This window comes from Antedon bifida, chromosome 6, assembly GCF_963402885.1.
Source record: "Antedon bifida chromosome 6, ecAntBifi1.1, whole genome shotgun sequence".
Classification (NCBI taxonomy): domain Eukaryota; kingdom Metazoa; phylum Echinodermata; class Crinoidea; order Comatulida; family Antedonidae; genus Antedon; species Antedon bifida.
In genome coordinates this window covers 22,895,000-22,910,987 of record NC_136231.1, presented here as the reverse complement: position 1 = coordinate 22,910,987, position 15,988 = coordinate 22,895,000, and the positions used below count along the sequence as shown (strand labels likewise).

At 32.6% G+C, this 15,988-nt stretch overlaps 2 protein-coding genes across 3 annotated transcripts in view; both read left to right on the top strand.

The window, feature by feature from the left end:
- LOC144844849 (U6 snRNA-associated Sm-like protein LSm4) overlaps window positions 1-10,956 on the top strand; it is a 99,090-nt gene extending 88,134 nt beyond the window's left edge. Inside the window, exons 1-5 of one of the 2 annotated variants that reach the window (XM_078701946.1) lie at window positions 82-126; window positions 213-254; window positions 686-784; window positions 929-1,097; window positions 9,870-10,956. In XM_078701946.1, coding sequence (XP_078558072.1) covers window positions 124-126; window positions 213-254; window positions 686-784; window positions 929-1,097; window positions 9,870-9,970 — 414 coding nt within the window. In that variant the 5' untranslated portion in view covers window positions 82-123 and the 3' untranslated portion in view covers window positions 9,971-10,956. Of the gene's footprint in view, window positions 1-81; window positions 127-211; window positions 255-685; window positions 785-928; window positions 1,098-9,869 lie in introns of those variants that run through there. The other variant, XM_078701944.1, reaches the window with a different exon arrangement.
- A 3,538-nt stretch (window positions 10,957-14,494) lies between these two features.
- LOC144844845 (metalloprotease TIKI1-like) overlaps window positions 14,495-15,988 on the top strand; it is a 30,438-nt gene continuing 28,944 nt past the window's right edge. The window contains exons 1-2 of the mRNA XM_078701940.1: window positions 14,495-14,979; window positions 15,422-15,985. Of these exons, the coding sequence (XP_078558066.1) occupies window positions 14,857-14,979; window positions 15,422-15,985 (687 nt within the window). The 5' untranslated portion in view covers window positions 14,495-14,856. The remainder of the gene's footprint in view (window positions 14,980-15,421; window positions 15,986-15,988) is intronic.

Genomic DNA, 15,988 nt, shown 5'->3' with positions numbered 1-15,988 from the left:
GGTCTTATCATAATAAATTGATTAAAAACAATTGTTTGTGTTGGGTTGTAAAAACGTGAGAGGGCAGCATTATCGTTAAAAGATCGTTGTTCGATCGGTTTTTTTTGCGGGGAATAAAACAACATGGTAAGTTCCTTAAAAATAATAAAATTGTTGTAGTCTTTGTAATGTTAACTTCAAATAATAAAAACATTTTTTGTTTTTGTTTGCAGCTTCCTTTGTCACTACTCAGAACTGCACAGAATCATCCTATGGTAAGTGATACTTGCTGGGCCCGGGAAGGGTAGGCCGCCTCCTTGCTGGCCTGGCCCTGGCAGGCTCTATTCTATCTAGCCTATCGGTAGCAAGACGTTTCGGACCAAAAGTGGGACGAATCATCCCACCAAAAATGTACCGAATCGCCTTTATCTATCTAGCTAGGCCTATTGCGCAATTTGAACACAAAATGTAGGAGGCCTAGCTAGGCATAAGAGGAAGCCCTGTATTTAATGTTATTTTATGCATAATTTTGAAATTTCACAAGGTAATAAATAAAAGCCAAAATAAAGAAAAAGGTATTCTTGTGCAATTTCAAATTTTGTTAAGTTTAGGTAAATAATATTATTTGCATTATTTAATATTTATAAATGTAGGAGCAAAAAATAAACAAAAAATCTACTGTATACTATGCAATTTTGTTATTTAGCTTGTTGAACTGAAAAATGGAGAGACTTATAACGGACATCTTGTGGCCTGTGATAATTGGATGAACATCAATTTAAGGGAAGTGATTTGTACATCAAGGGTACGTGTTATATTAACATATATATAATAGCACTTTAATTCTCTTTAAAATTTGTGCACAAAATCCTTTTTATTTTAATTTCTGCATTTGTTAAATCTCTTCCGTTTCACAGAGAGATTACAGCTTAAAACTTTTTCTTTGTAGGATGGCGATCGTTTTTGGCGGATGCCAGAATGTTATATACGTGGAAGTACAATAAAGTACTTAAGAATTCCTGATGAAGTTATTGACATGGTGAAAGAAGAAGTAATTTCAAAGGGCAGAGGTCGTGGAGGTGGTGGAAGAGGCAGAGGAAGGGGAGGACCTGGAAGGGGTAAGTCTACACATCATTATTTATTGCTGTCTTCTGATGTACAAAGCAAATGTCATTTATGTATGAACTCATTGTTTTCTGTAAAAAAAACTAAACAGTATGAATAACAGTATATAAATATTTCAGTTTCAATTAAATCTTTCTTAGTGAGCAGTTGTGACTGTTTGTTTAATTGGAAGTGAGCCCTCTGTAGTTTATTTACAATATTAAGTACATGTATTGGTTTTTGAAATGTGATGAAAACAAACCACTTAACAGATATATCTGTGTTTTTTGGGGGAGTTTTTTTTTATTAATGTAAAAAAGCATTTCCGTTCCATATTCAACTGACCTGTTTTCAAATTTATTCATTGATCGTTATATTTTGTTTGAAACACTTAAAATGAGGAGCATTTTAAACATTTTCTGTAGAAATAATAAAACTTTTTTGTCCGGCACATTAAATATAATGACGCGAGCATAAAATAGTGTACTTATTTTGTATCAGGTGACCAACAATCGGCAAATAAAATAACGAGAATCTATGTATGTCTATGTTAAATAATACATGTTATTTTTCAATCTGTAAATAATTAAATGATACCTCCCTCCTGTATTCTAAAACATTGCAAAACATATATACCAAGTATGCTTATTATAACAATTATCACCACTCATTAAGTAAATGATGTTTACAAGATTATAAAGTATTTAAAGCAGTTTTAAATTATTAAGTTAAAATAATAATAATCACATTAAATATGGTTTAAAACAAGCAACTTTTAAATAATCAAAACCAGACCAGACAACCAGAAAAAATCAAACCACAAGCTGTATTGGTCCCACTGGAACTCTGTAAAGGAACCTGCATTTGAAATTTTAATAATATTTGACAATTAAAAATGAATAGACATACTATACATTCATACCATAATTTATCTTCACCTGGTAGAGCTTGGTGACTGAAAAATTAAACCCATTCTCACCCAGAGATTTTTGCCAAAGTACTATACTATATCAATTTAGTTTAATGTGACCTTTTAACTTGTTGTTGCAACTTTGCTGTCTCTGTTGCGGAAGTATGAAATTGCCAACAGTAAATAACCAGAAAAACACTTGTTTTCACTTATAAAAATATGACACTAATGGTTTATTGAATCAGCAAAAATAAAACAATGAAAACAGTATTTTTATGTTTTTTAAATGTCTTTACATAGTTTTTTTTATGTGTTTTTGTATGTTGATTGAAAATAGTAATGACCATACACTCTTAAAATTACTGTTGTACCATATGATATAATACCAAGTCAGGCTAGGCTTACCACACCCATATCATTTTTTATTAAAAATGTCTAGCAATTTAAAGCTCTGTCTACACTATCAAACTCTATGTGACAAAAAAATGTGATGTGCCCATATATGGACATGATGATGTCATATCACTACCATATTTGGGAATATCACTACCATATTTGGGCACATCACCCTTTTTTGTCAAACTAGTTTGATAGTGTAGACAGAGCTTAAGAGATGATTGTGCTCTTTGCTTACATCTGCATGGGCATGTATCACACCAAAATTCCTTGAATTAATGTTACAGCATCATGGAGGAATTAATTCATTATCTTTATACCTCCATGATTACATTAACCTTTAATAGTAATTGCGATTTAATCACACAATAATTAAATAAGCATGTACTGATCATGATTATCTGACCTTGAGGACTGTGATACAGCATTACAGCATTAATGTATCTTCCAACAATAGGAATAATGAAGATAAATCTTTGCTAGTTGTTAAATGATTGATAATGTGTGAGTATGTGTGTCGGTACTCTTTTAGCCTATAGGCAGGTTGCTTTTGCCTTCAATATATCATCCTTTTAATAGATTTAATATGTATCTATTAAGAAACCATCAATTTTAATGATAAGACTACAGATTTGTTACAGAATTCGAAGCCTAGTTTTCTTTTTCTCTATTCTAAGATGTGGCCTTTTATTGTTTGTGACTTGCTGCTTTAGTTTCATTTACTAGCGATACTTTTAAAAGTCATTCATTACAACTTTAAATGATCAATTAACTTTTATTTATTTGTAAACTCCGCTAATAATACAGATCAATCATTACTGGTATTTCATTTCAGTACATTTAGAGCCTATTTAAGTTGCGATTAAAGAATAAACTATTATTATTTATTTCTTCGGCATCATTCAAGATACATGGCTGTAAAAAATTCAACTTTAGGAAAATAAATGTCAATGCACTGCTATAAAGTAGAATAACAATGAAATGTTTAAATGGCTATAGATACCCCTGATAATTATTTTAATTACATTTAGTAGACCAGTGACCCTGATTGTAAATGGCTTTGTAGATGTTGGTATCCGAACCCACTCACTTCTTAAAAGTTGAGTACAAGCTCAAAGATCAGACATTTGCAGCAGTCAGTTGGTGGCACCCAAGGGATCAAAATCTCACTACTTCATTACACTGTCGGTACACATGAAATAGGCTAAACCTCTATGGTACCCTTTCTACCAGTTTTCATTGAGACTGATTGTCACCAATTGAAATTGGTGCACATGAAATAAACCTCAGTTCAGTACTCTCTCTACCAGTTTTCATTGAGACTTATTGTCACCAATTGAAATTGGCAGAACTCTGGTAATAAAAGAAGAGTTGTATTGGTCCAAGTATTGACCAGGTGAGATGAATGCTGGGTAATGACTTTCATCTTATATACTGATCAAGTTTCATTTTGGAGACACATTTTTAAGGTTAATGACCTTAAACTTTTGTGTTCTGTGATTTTATTTTTAGTATTTATTTACAAGCAATATGTTGTCAGTATATATTAAACTAAAATATGAATTCATGAGAAAAGTACTGTAAAGTAAGAAATACCTCATGAAGTCTATGACTTTTAAATGTTATTAACGAAAACATATGAATTAATTAAGTCTAGATAACTATTACATAACAATTGAGATTTTACATTAGCAACAGAGAAAAAGCAAATAATAATTGATGTTTTAGGATGTAATTGTAGTTACAATACATACATATTACAAGATATAAGAGGCAAAGTAAAATCATCAGATCAACTCTCAGGTGAATTATAGACAGAACAACAACAACAATGCATATTGTCACAGTTTTTATAAATTATAATATGTTCAAATCCACAATCACAATTTGCCTTGTAGACATATTAATATAATATCATATCTGTATTCATTCTAAAAAGTATTGTCCCACAAGCTAGTGGGTCACAATTTTACTATATTTAAAAAAAATGTTGAGTAATGATCAGCAAGAATTCAAACACCTGAGCAACAGCAGCAGGTATTATCTGGTGATATAATAATCACTGAACACCTGTCTTGACCATTTAACAGCATCTGTATCAAATAATCTCCAACCCAAATTCTTGAACTTTAATAGTTTTTGCTACAGTATTGTACAACCACAAAAATGCTAAAATGATACATTCTAGGTTTCTTGATAAACATGTTTTTATTACAAATATTTATTTGTCAATCCTTGCATATTTGAACACCATTTACAGTACTAGATACAAACTATTTTAACTAATTGTTTAAAAACTTAATTTAATGTTATTGTGTTAAATTGTAGTAGCATTCAAAATCTCTATTATGTAGTAATGTAGCTTGTAAAACATATAAGAAAAAAGCACTATTTTCTGCTTTTCGATTGGCTGTTGCAAATAAAATGTCATTAAAACTAGTTAAGAAATGATTAATGACCGAGTTACAGTATCTAGGTACGTTCCCGGAAATTAAAGTTTCGTAGACACACACTCACTTAACGTTTGTTTTAATTATTGACATTTATAAGTGTGTTGCCAAGGTATATGTCGTCTCCTTGGCACGCTTTCTTCACACACACCCTATGTTGCACTGAGCTTGGCTGTACGGTGTACATCAAAGATATCGAGTTACTTGTTGACAATAAAGGACACCGCAACGAGTTAATGATATATCCTGTACAGCGGTCAGACACTTTGATGTCATTCAGGGTTCAGAAAGCAACTTGGAAGATGGAGCAATTTCAAGAAAGTTAAAGAAATACCATCATGAACCCAGTCTAGATACTAACATATTAATTACCGCATTCCTTTTGTACATGATTGCTGTAATTAATTCTTAATATTCCTTGTATTGTAACTATATCAGTTCAGGAGCCATAGATGTTTTTGCTTCTCATTTCAACATGTATCATATATTTTGTATTTATAGACTTTAGCTATTTATAAACCACTTCAATAGTTAATCTATAATTGATAAAGTTAAATCAAATTGTACGTACGTCTTCAGAGTATTTAGTGACACATTTTGTAGACATTTGAACGGTCGAGTATGTTTTCTTTTGTAACAAAACATAAAACTTTTTTAAAATGCTGTAGCAATGTTGAGTACTCTCTTTAGAGATTTAGCCTTTAACCTGTATGGAAATACACTAATCAAAAAGAATGGCAGTTATGCTAGTATTGCCCCTCCTAGATGTCTCCTACTATGGTACAATCTGTGAGGCAAGCCCTAGGAAATAAAGTATTCTATGCCTCCTGCATGTCTCCCACCAAGGAGCAAACTGTGAAGCAAGCCCTCTTGAAGTATTTGATGATATTCTAAGCGTGAGGTAGGCCAAAAGTGTACCTAATCTTGTGTTATAAATGAAGGCATTGGTATGTATTAAAGAATATAATTCTAATCAGGGTTTACTATCATATACTACTCACTCAGAAAATTTAGATTTATAAATGTAATAAATAAAAGAATAAAAGTGTAGATGTTAACCCAATGATATGGACAAAATATTAATTAAATTTGAATAGAAACAAAATACCAAGATGCTGGATTATTATAAACTAAATATTTAATTGAAAAATAAATGGTTTCTTTTACTGAAATACAAAAACTAGTTAAATTCATAAATTATTATTATTGCAAATTATAAACCGCACAAGTACAGTAAAAGTGAGAATTGTCCTCTCCAGTCTTCAATTTTAATGAACTTAAAATTTAAATAAATATTCTTTACTACAGTATCTGGATTAGAAAATCAAACTCTTCTTCACCTTCTTTATCGTATCTTAACAGATTTTTCAAAGAAATAAAATTGACAGATAGTATTAAGTATGCTACTCAGGCTAAATGGCATTACCTACTTCCAAATGATTCTTAGAATTAGAATTGTGATTGATGAAAGATATCACTACAAAAAAGCTATTTTTGCTACGCTACTTAATGTAGGCTTTATGCTAGCAAGTATTCCACTCATTTCTACCAACAACATGACAGAACTTAAATGTATTGTTTGAAGGTTTGCATGACAAAATCAAATGTTGATATAAAGTTTGCGGTACACCACATATATTAGTTCTGAAAAGAACTGTTGAGTTTCTCGACGTTTCGATCAATATGCTTTGATTGTCCTCAGGAGTGAGAATGTCATTAAATTTGCTGTCAAGACAATATTTTTGTACTACTACTACTACTACTCCGTATTCACTGCAGTGATTCTGTTTCTATTGGTCAAAATATGGTTGATTGAAGTACAGTACAGGAGGGGATCCAGGATTTTTTTAACAAGAGAGCGCTAAAACATATAATATCAATAATGTTTAAAGTAGATACTGTATGAATTTTAGCTGTGGAGGAGTGCACATTTCCCTAGTCCCTGAATCCACCCCGGCAAGTAATTTTTATATGAATTCAAATAAAGAAATGCAAATGTATATCCTACTCTACAACTTAATTAAGCTCTCAGAAACTGAGCGAAATACTTTGCAGAATTCAGAGAGCAATCGCTTAATATTTTAACCCATATTGAAGATACAGATAACTCTAGAATTCTATAAGCATCACCAATATAAAAAATAATTTTCCTGAAAAATAAGTAGGCATAGTCTGTTGGTACATAATTGTGGAACTTATCGTGCCTACAAATATACAAAGGATACACTCGACAAATGCATTGCAAGTATAAAGCATCAATATTTGTATGTTACCTAAGTAACTTGCCAGTGTGGGTGTTATTTAGTGGAAATACCTCTGTACCAGTGGGTGTATCTATGTCATTCTTGTATAAAGTACTAGCCAGGGGCAAGATAGTTAGATACTCTCCAAAGACCACTTCCCATAGACTGACTTCCATAATACCCCATTGAAGTAAATTTGTCAAGGGAGTTTGAATTACTCTATACTAAATGAAAGCACTTGTTCCAATAGAAATAGCATACTAATTGCAAGTCAATGGCTCTTGAAAATCGGGTACACAGTGTTAATGTAACAGCGAGTTCTTGATTCTTAGTCAATTATGTTATGTATTGTTGAAAGGAGACACAACATGTCTCCTACACACCAGACAGAAGAATAAATATTGAAAAGCGCTAATAAATTGACCAATTTATGGTTAATGTTTAATTACCTTCAATTAGTGTAGAATACTAAACTACATTCAGAGTCTATTTCTGTCGTAATTACTGTAGTTGACATATATATGGGTAAAAGAAAATTATTATAACCTATTTCTTGGCTCTTTACCTTTACAGTATGGTACTGATATATTGAACTACTATAAGAACAGACATTATGATTTACGCTACTAAATACAGAAAAATAGAAATATCTATGTTTACACACTCTTCTTCTTTTAGAGTTAAATTGTGATCTATCGGAGGTTTTGTCCTTTGGCAAAACTTTTATCGAATATAATCTGGTTGTGATCGGGTGGGAAGGTATTTCTGTCACTAGTCGTGAACACATTTAATGACAGTTTTATGTTAATAAAACCTCTGTTTTGTCTTTTATTCTGTCGATATTACATTAATACAGTACTAGTACAGTAACAGGTATACAGAGATTAGATCAAATTTAGACTGGTCATCTCTCCTACTCCACCCAGCCCAAATATTGTATCCTTGTACACAGCATTTGTAGTCGCGTGCAAACGCGACTCTATAGGTCACTATGTCGGTTGGTTGGTCAGTCGGTCGGTAAACACTAACTCAAATTGGAGCACGCGACTGCAGCCATGTATATATCCTTGTTAAGAAAGTGATTTTCTAAAAGCATGATATAGGAGTATCTACACATATAGTGATATGCATGCACAGTAGTCCAAAAATGTTGATAAACTACTGATATGGTAAAAGTTTAATCACTGTCTCGTTCCAGTGAATTAAAGGATATTAAGGCTGCATTGAGCCAAAATTAAGGAATTAAATATTGCTTGAATACTTTCACTTGATGTAATTCTGTATCATAAAAAAAAACAATTTCTACATCTGCTGAAGATTAGAACTCATCACATGAAGCAATTTAAAAGGCGGTATGAGGGAAATCGACAATTATCTTCTATCCTGTCTGCAATTTGATTGTATTTGTAGTCACTCATCGTGAGCTGTATAACTGTAACATTGTCATTTATATGACTATGATATTAGTCAAGCATGCTGAGTAATCACATTGATAAAGTAGTAACTAGGCTTTCTTGGTGACGATGAAAATTAAACTTGTACACAACTTTTAAAAGTACTAAAAGGCATATCAACATTGTAGTTTTGTGGTTGTTTATCTGAGCACCACCTGATATTCATTACATATTATATGTATATTATTATATTTATACATAAATTACATCTACACCGTTTGTGTTAATGATTAAGGTAAAGGAGACATGTAGAGAAATAGGGAAGACCTAAAAAGTAACCGACATTGAACAAAACCATAATAGCCGCATGAACGTCTCTGTACCTCTGCTTTAACAAATACCTTGGCGTTTAAAAAAAATTATACAGATTTGCTATAGTTAAACAGTATTCATTTTATCCGTTAAATAATTGTTAAACGTAATGTTATTAACTATAAGTCAATCAACTTAGCAGTTCTGTATTGTTCTTTACTTATGTTTTTTATTTCCTGTTCAAGTCTTTTGCGACAAGAAACTCCTAAAGGATGAGAATTATTATTTGTACTTTTTTCAGAAATCTATATTCACAACATCAACACCTTTCTTGTGGTTTACCACAAACATTTATATAATAATTGAATTTCTTTCTTCATTACCTGTTCAAATATTGTTTTTTAAGATGAAAGGCAACTTGCCTTGGAGTTTTGACTTTTGATGACCTCATAGGGTCAATGCCCTATATGATTTGCTAAATCTTTTAGTTTTGTCTAACATTGCTTTAGTATCCCACGCCAAGCCATAGGGATTCAAATGTTTGGTATGCCTAAAACAATCTATATTGCCATGGTTACACTCGCACACCCCTTTGGGGGGGGGGGGGAAGGAATCCCCTTGTAGAAATCCTGACTTCAGATGTGTGTTCATTGATAGTAATGACAATACTCTCAATTTTGCTTCCAAAAATATTAAATCATTTGAAAATAGATTTGAATCATAAATTCTGTGTTATTACTGCATTTATGGAGGTACATGCCCAAACTTAGATACAGCATTTATTTGAATGACCATCTTACATTTTTAATTAACTTTTGAGTTAAAATAACTATAGTGAGGCATTTAATGAATAAGCAAACAGCCTTAAAATGTGACATGTTTCTTATTTACATACAACCTGTCCTATTGGTATATAAGTACTCTAGGCATTGTTTTCTGTTCTGATGATGAGAATAGTTTCTCAAAACATGTCACATTTTAAGGCAGTTTGCCTATTCATTAAATGCCTCACTATAGTTATTCTAACTCGTAAGTTCGGTGGAATTCATGATTTATCTAATTAATTAACTTTTCTTTTTAGGAGCTTTTGGAGGTCGCGGTGGTGGCAGAGGTGGTCGTGGTGGAGGAAGAGGTGGTGGCCCAAACAGAGGTGGTGGTGGTGGAGGTGGACCAAGGAGATGATAGATGTATGAACAAAGCATAAAACATTAACAAATGTAAATACTGTTTTTACTGGTGGTAAACCTCTGCCATTTACAGTATTTTAAAAGGGTTACTCTACAGAAAAGTGAAGTATGAGAATGACCATGATGACAGAATCTTTACAGAGAATACAAACTGTTGCATTGAACTCTCCTCCATATATATTTGGTTACTGAACCAATTTTACTTTTAAAATTGTGTATAGAAATACACTGATATTGAAATTGCATTGCAGAAAGGATATTGAAGAATATTGTATTGTTTTTAAGAAAGCTATGTTGATTTTGTGATCAATTTTAATCATTTTATAACAAAAAAAACTTTGTTGATGATAACCAGAATTATTTTAAAAGAAATATTAAATATTATTGATCAAAAAGTAAATGAATATTTAACTGAGAATGTGGAATATTAAAATGATGATGCTTGTTAACATTCTGAAAACTAACAGATACAGTCTAAAGTCTGATAAATCTACTACTATACTAATATAGTACTGTATTGTCTGCATAGGGAAGAGTGAAATTGTTCCATGATCTGTACAACATGTATGATGATTTTGTAGAACATTTCATATACTGCTATGATAATATCCTTGCTTGGTTCTAAAACATAACTTAATATCCGAGTTGTACATTGGAGAATTGAGTATTTGCACTAAAGACTTAATTTATTGCTAAAAACTCAATCAAAACATCATTCCTCCAATTCTTTTTAGATAAACTAAAGATAGATCAATACAATTCAGTCATTAGGAGAGAACAAAATGATGTGGTTCTATTTTTATTTTAAATTTCCTGTAGTAAATTTTTTTTTGGAAATTCAAAAATAACATTTTTATTTAAAGAAAACCCTCCATAACAATTCATTTTAAGCTCGTATTTGACAATAATTATTTAAGAAATTCAAAATTTTACTTAATAAGAAGTATACTCGATAATGATTTCAATAAATTTTTATACTGTACATTACTTTGGTTAATTTGTGTTTTTTTTATATACATGACTGGCATCCCATTGCAAGGAAAGCAAATATAAAACGAATGTCTTAAAGTAGTAATGCATAATAATACTTTGGAAAACCAAGATGGCTTGGCATTTGGGCTTTCGTAAACCAGCTGTGACAATTTTATACCCAAATCATGTTATATTGTATCTTGAGTGGGCCCAAAAAATATCCTTAATATTGGCTATATATATGACTGTCTAGCTCCTTATTCGTTTCACTGGAAAGTGTCTCCCTATTAATAGGGGCGCCCTCTGAATAAGGTTTCTATTCTTCCATTCCGAGTCCAGTACATCATACAGGTACACTGGTTTGCTAAACTGTGAGTCGTGAGTTCGATTTGTGGTTTAAAATACTGATTTTTAGGTTTGAAAATAATTCAAAATCACTTGACTCACGGTGGCTCAAGGGCATGATAGGTTTACAAAAGGGACATATGTGACGGCTGAAAAATTGAAAGATGATTTCATGACATGGCAAAAAGATCGCCAACAATTGTGTTCTACTAACATGCTAATTTAGTTCTGAATATCATCGTTGATTTAAAACGCTTCTAAAAATAAAATTAATTGAACTGTCCTTATTAAATCGAAAGGTTTGAATTTAATATTGCATGTCACCATAGAAACGTAACTCTATTTTCATTTTTACTTAGTTTTGATTTAATTTTGGTTTTATCGCCGTGGTAACTCATCCCTAAATTATTTTCGTTTTAGTTAATAGGCCTACAAATTGAAATGATCATTTCGTTATTCCACTATCATGATCATAACCTCTTTTCTATCATTATTACACTTCCCGAACAAGTCGATTGTGGGTAATTTGACTAAAAATGTACTTTTAGGTTGATAAGTGGAAAGTCGATAATACAATCGCCTAGGATAGGATTTGGAAGGGAGAGGTGATGGGGACGTTGTTACTTCGGCATATTTCCGTTTTCAAGATCGTCAAAGACCGCATAGAGTGGTTGATGGTGTAGTACGTTTTTAATTTTAGCGGCAATAACAAGTAGGCCTAGGCCTATCATGATCAGATGCCAAAACCGATCCATAACCCAATCGTTCTCAGGTGGTAAACATAATATGTCTAATGTACTGCTTTTTGTTTGTATTTATTTATCATACGCCTAAATTAACCCTACCCTTGCATAATTAATTTAAGAAACAATAAAAAGAAATGTTCCGGCTAAGTATTGAAGTACAAGTGTAACAGAGAGCTACCGGTACCCGGCAAAAAGACCCATCCGTTTGAATAAGCGCCTCATAGGCGCCAATGAAGATATCAAACCACTAAGCGCCCCTCCCATTTCAAAGAGCGCGGCGCCTTCAAAGTTCAATGTAATTTAATAAATACATTACATTAATAGAGTTTGACAAAATACACCCACTTCAACAATTTGAACTACTGTGTTCTAAATAGTCCCTGACATTCCCTGAAGTAAATGGCTGAACCGCCCTTACAAAATATGCGTGTATAGGCCTACGTATTATTACTATTAAGTATTATATACTTGTGGCGCTATAAACTGGTATAATAATATTAGAAAAGTCGATGTGAAATGATAATTTATGACATGGATATATACTACATAGTTATAGATTCATTGTAAGGAAATGCAAATTACAATATGTGATGTAAACATGTAAACTAAAAAAAATAATAATGTTGTCCGTTAAAGTAATTCGTTAAATCAAGTTAAACTACATGACAGTCGACACAAAATAGGCCTATAGTTGAATTGTTAATAAACTCTGAGTAGCACTTTAGCTGCGCCAGCTTCTTTCAAGCTGACGGTGACTGACCACGTAGGCCTACCGAAACGTAATTATTTGCGTCCAACCCTCCTTGTTGTGGCGTAATTTGTCCGGAAAAGACGTATGGATATACGATTTTGATATTAGCTTAAGTATGGTGGTGGTAAATGAATAATTGAGACAAAGTTCTCTGTGCTGTTCCCAAGCTGTCTATCCAATCTTAGAATTGCGCTTTTTAAATTTGATTAATGTTGACTTACGGCCGGCAATTATTGTAATATATTCCCATGCGTTTTAATATAGAATATAATTCGTAGAATTATAATCAACGCCGTTAATCTGCCAGAGTTGACACTTGTCTTGTTTTCTAGGAATACGAGTAGAAAACGTATTGGATACATCTTTGGACAAGCGTTAAATTGATAAATTCTTTGAACATATTACTGCTATATGAACGGTCGGCATTTCTCGTACGTGCTTTTATCGAATTAGCCGAATTAGCCTCATTTAATGAATCAATCTACAGTAAAATATTAACAACTATTAAATGGTTTTAAAATTCAAGGTTCCGATTGAGCAAACGTCGTTCCGACAGAGGAGCTAAGATCTTTACCGCACACTTGTACATTTGACGTTATTAGCCAAATTCGGACGTATTTATGAGACTCAAAACTATAATTTATTGTGAAATGAACAAACAACTAATTCATTGAGTGATTGATCAAAATGAATGCCAAAAAGGCTCAACATACAACTTGTCAAAAATCGATATAGCAATTCATCTCAATCCCTTTAAAATCGTAACAAATGGTTCTGAGATGTAGAAAGAGCCTTTTTCGAAGAAAAAAAAATGTTGGACTTATTTACACTATCGTTGAACTTTATTTCATCGATAATCTAAAGGCCACGCCTTATACCGAATATGTGTATACAGTAATTAGAGTATTCATTCTTCAGATAAAATGTGTTCAAATAGGCCTAATAGTGACAAAATTAGAAGATGAAATCTTTCATTACGGAAGTTATAATAATACTGTAGTCTTATATGTACTATCGTCGGCGTATTGATCGCCCTCTTCAGAATTATTTGACATTTGGTAAGCCTAGGCATTGATGCATTGTTTAAAAAATGTATTACTAAATATGTAAATAATTATCTATCCATCATTCATCATCAGAATATGTTATAGAAGCTGTTTAATTCTGGAACATTGATTGAAGTAATGTTTGGTTTTAAGTAATTATAACATATTATGCCTAGGATTATGTCAAATGCAAATGTGATTAAAATAATAGAACTTTTACCGATATAAGTGAATCAATTAGAGAGAAATATCAAGTTGAAATATTCCGCATGTGGTGTGTGTGTTTTAAAACCTTGAATCCGTAGATTGATTCAGAATTACGGCAATAATATAATAATCATTTTAATCTTCCCTCTACACCCACGGAAATATATCAGGTGTTTCTAACTAGTGCTTTGAAAGAGAGCCTGCGAATGAAAATTAATTATTTATGTGATTTGGATATGCACGTTGTTTAATGGTAGAAAAGTTTACGAAGTTATGGTTTATTAACTGAGCCTAACGATTACGTCATTACAAAAAAAGAGGAGGACCTCGGAGACCTGAGACTTCAGCGCCATCCTTCGAGGTCAGCCAAGCATGAAATAGCCAATCAATGAACGAGGATATTGAAGCGGTACACACTGAGCATGTACTTACATTAGCAAAAGACACTACACGCGAATAGCATTGTTGATCAAGTTATAGATACTTTCTGTCGTTCGGAACAGAAGATAGTTTACTAATGCATCTTTGGAATATACACTGGATATAAAATGTTGAAGTCATGGAAATAGATTCAAAAGATCAATGTATTTTCGAATGGCGAAGTTAGCACATTTAAATATATACCCAATTCGGCTGGATATTTCGTGTTGTGCAGAGAAGGGATGTATAACTCAGACACACGGCAGGCCTGTCAACTCGTTTCGCTGCCACTGCAACAACACAGGGTACTCGCTGTCGGCTGCTCTGAGGGTCCTAGCAAAAATATAGTTTGTATTGGTACACCGTGTGTGTTCTCAGAAATAGTAACTTTAACATGAACTGGCACCAATTTCCAAGAATATTTATGGTGATTTATATGTGTCTTATCCCTTTAGCAGAGACTTATTCAATAAGCAAATTAAGAAAAGGAATGAGGTGTTCAAACGAAGACGAATCGGTAAGGACCCCTTGCAATCATAGTTTTTACGTTTTTTTTATATAATATTTGCAGAGTTGTTGACTACCATAGCAGCTGTGTCGTCATTAAGCATACCCTGGCTGGTTAGAGGGTTGTCTTCTGTTTAAGATTTTACTAAGCTACTTATACCGAATTCTGGCCTTTTGTTGTTTTCAACCAACCATTAATTTACATAGAACACAACCATTATCTTAGAGCTATTGAGGCATTTTGGAACTGAAAGGGGTGTGAAAACCTGATGGATACAACATTTTAGAAAACATTTAACTCAAATCCAGACGAAAAAAAAAAGATTTAAGTTGTTGATATTTGAATGTTAATGTTAAGAATATTCAGAATCTCTAGTACTAGCAGAAAAATCAATACCATTTTGTATTTTATTAACAGATACTAGTTAACTGATATTTTTATTATATTTCAGAGTAAAACGAACTCTTTCCTATGGCGTGTTCGACGAGAACCAGGCCCTCCTGCTTATTTCTTTGGGACAATTCACGTTCCCTATACACGTGTTTGGGACTACATACCAAGTAACACAAAACGTGCATTTCAAAATAGTAAAAATATATTCTTTGAGTTAGACTTAACGGACCCTAAAACAATATCAGAACTAACGTACTGTCAAATGTTACCTCAGGGAGAGAATCTACGAGATGTACTCCCTGAAAGTATGTACCTACGCTTAAAAAGTCATTTAGAATATGTAAGACTCATGATGCCGTCTTGGATGACGCAAGATCAGAAGGGAAAAGGTTTATATGCTGATTATCTGTTTAACGCCATTGCGGGTAATTGGGAAAGAAAGCGGCCAGTGTGGGTGATGTTATTAGTGAATTCGTTGACGGAAGCCGATGTGAAGGCAAAGGGGATACCAGTGTTGGACTTATATTTAGCGCAAGAAGCTAATAGATCAAATAAAGGGACAGGCGCAGTCGAAAAAGTAGAGGAACAATGTGTACCATTAAATGGACTAAATTTTTCGCAGGTA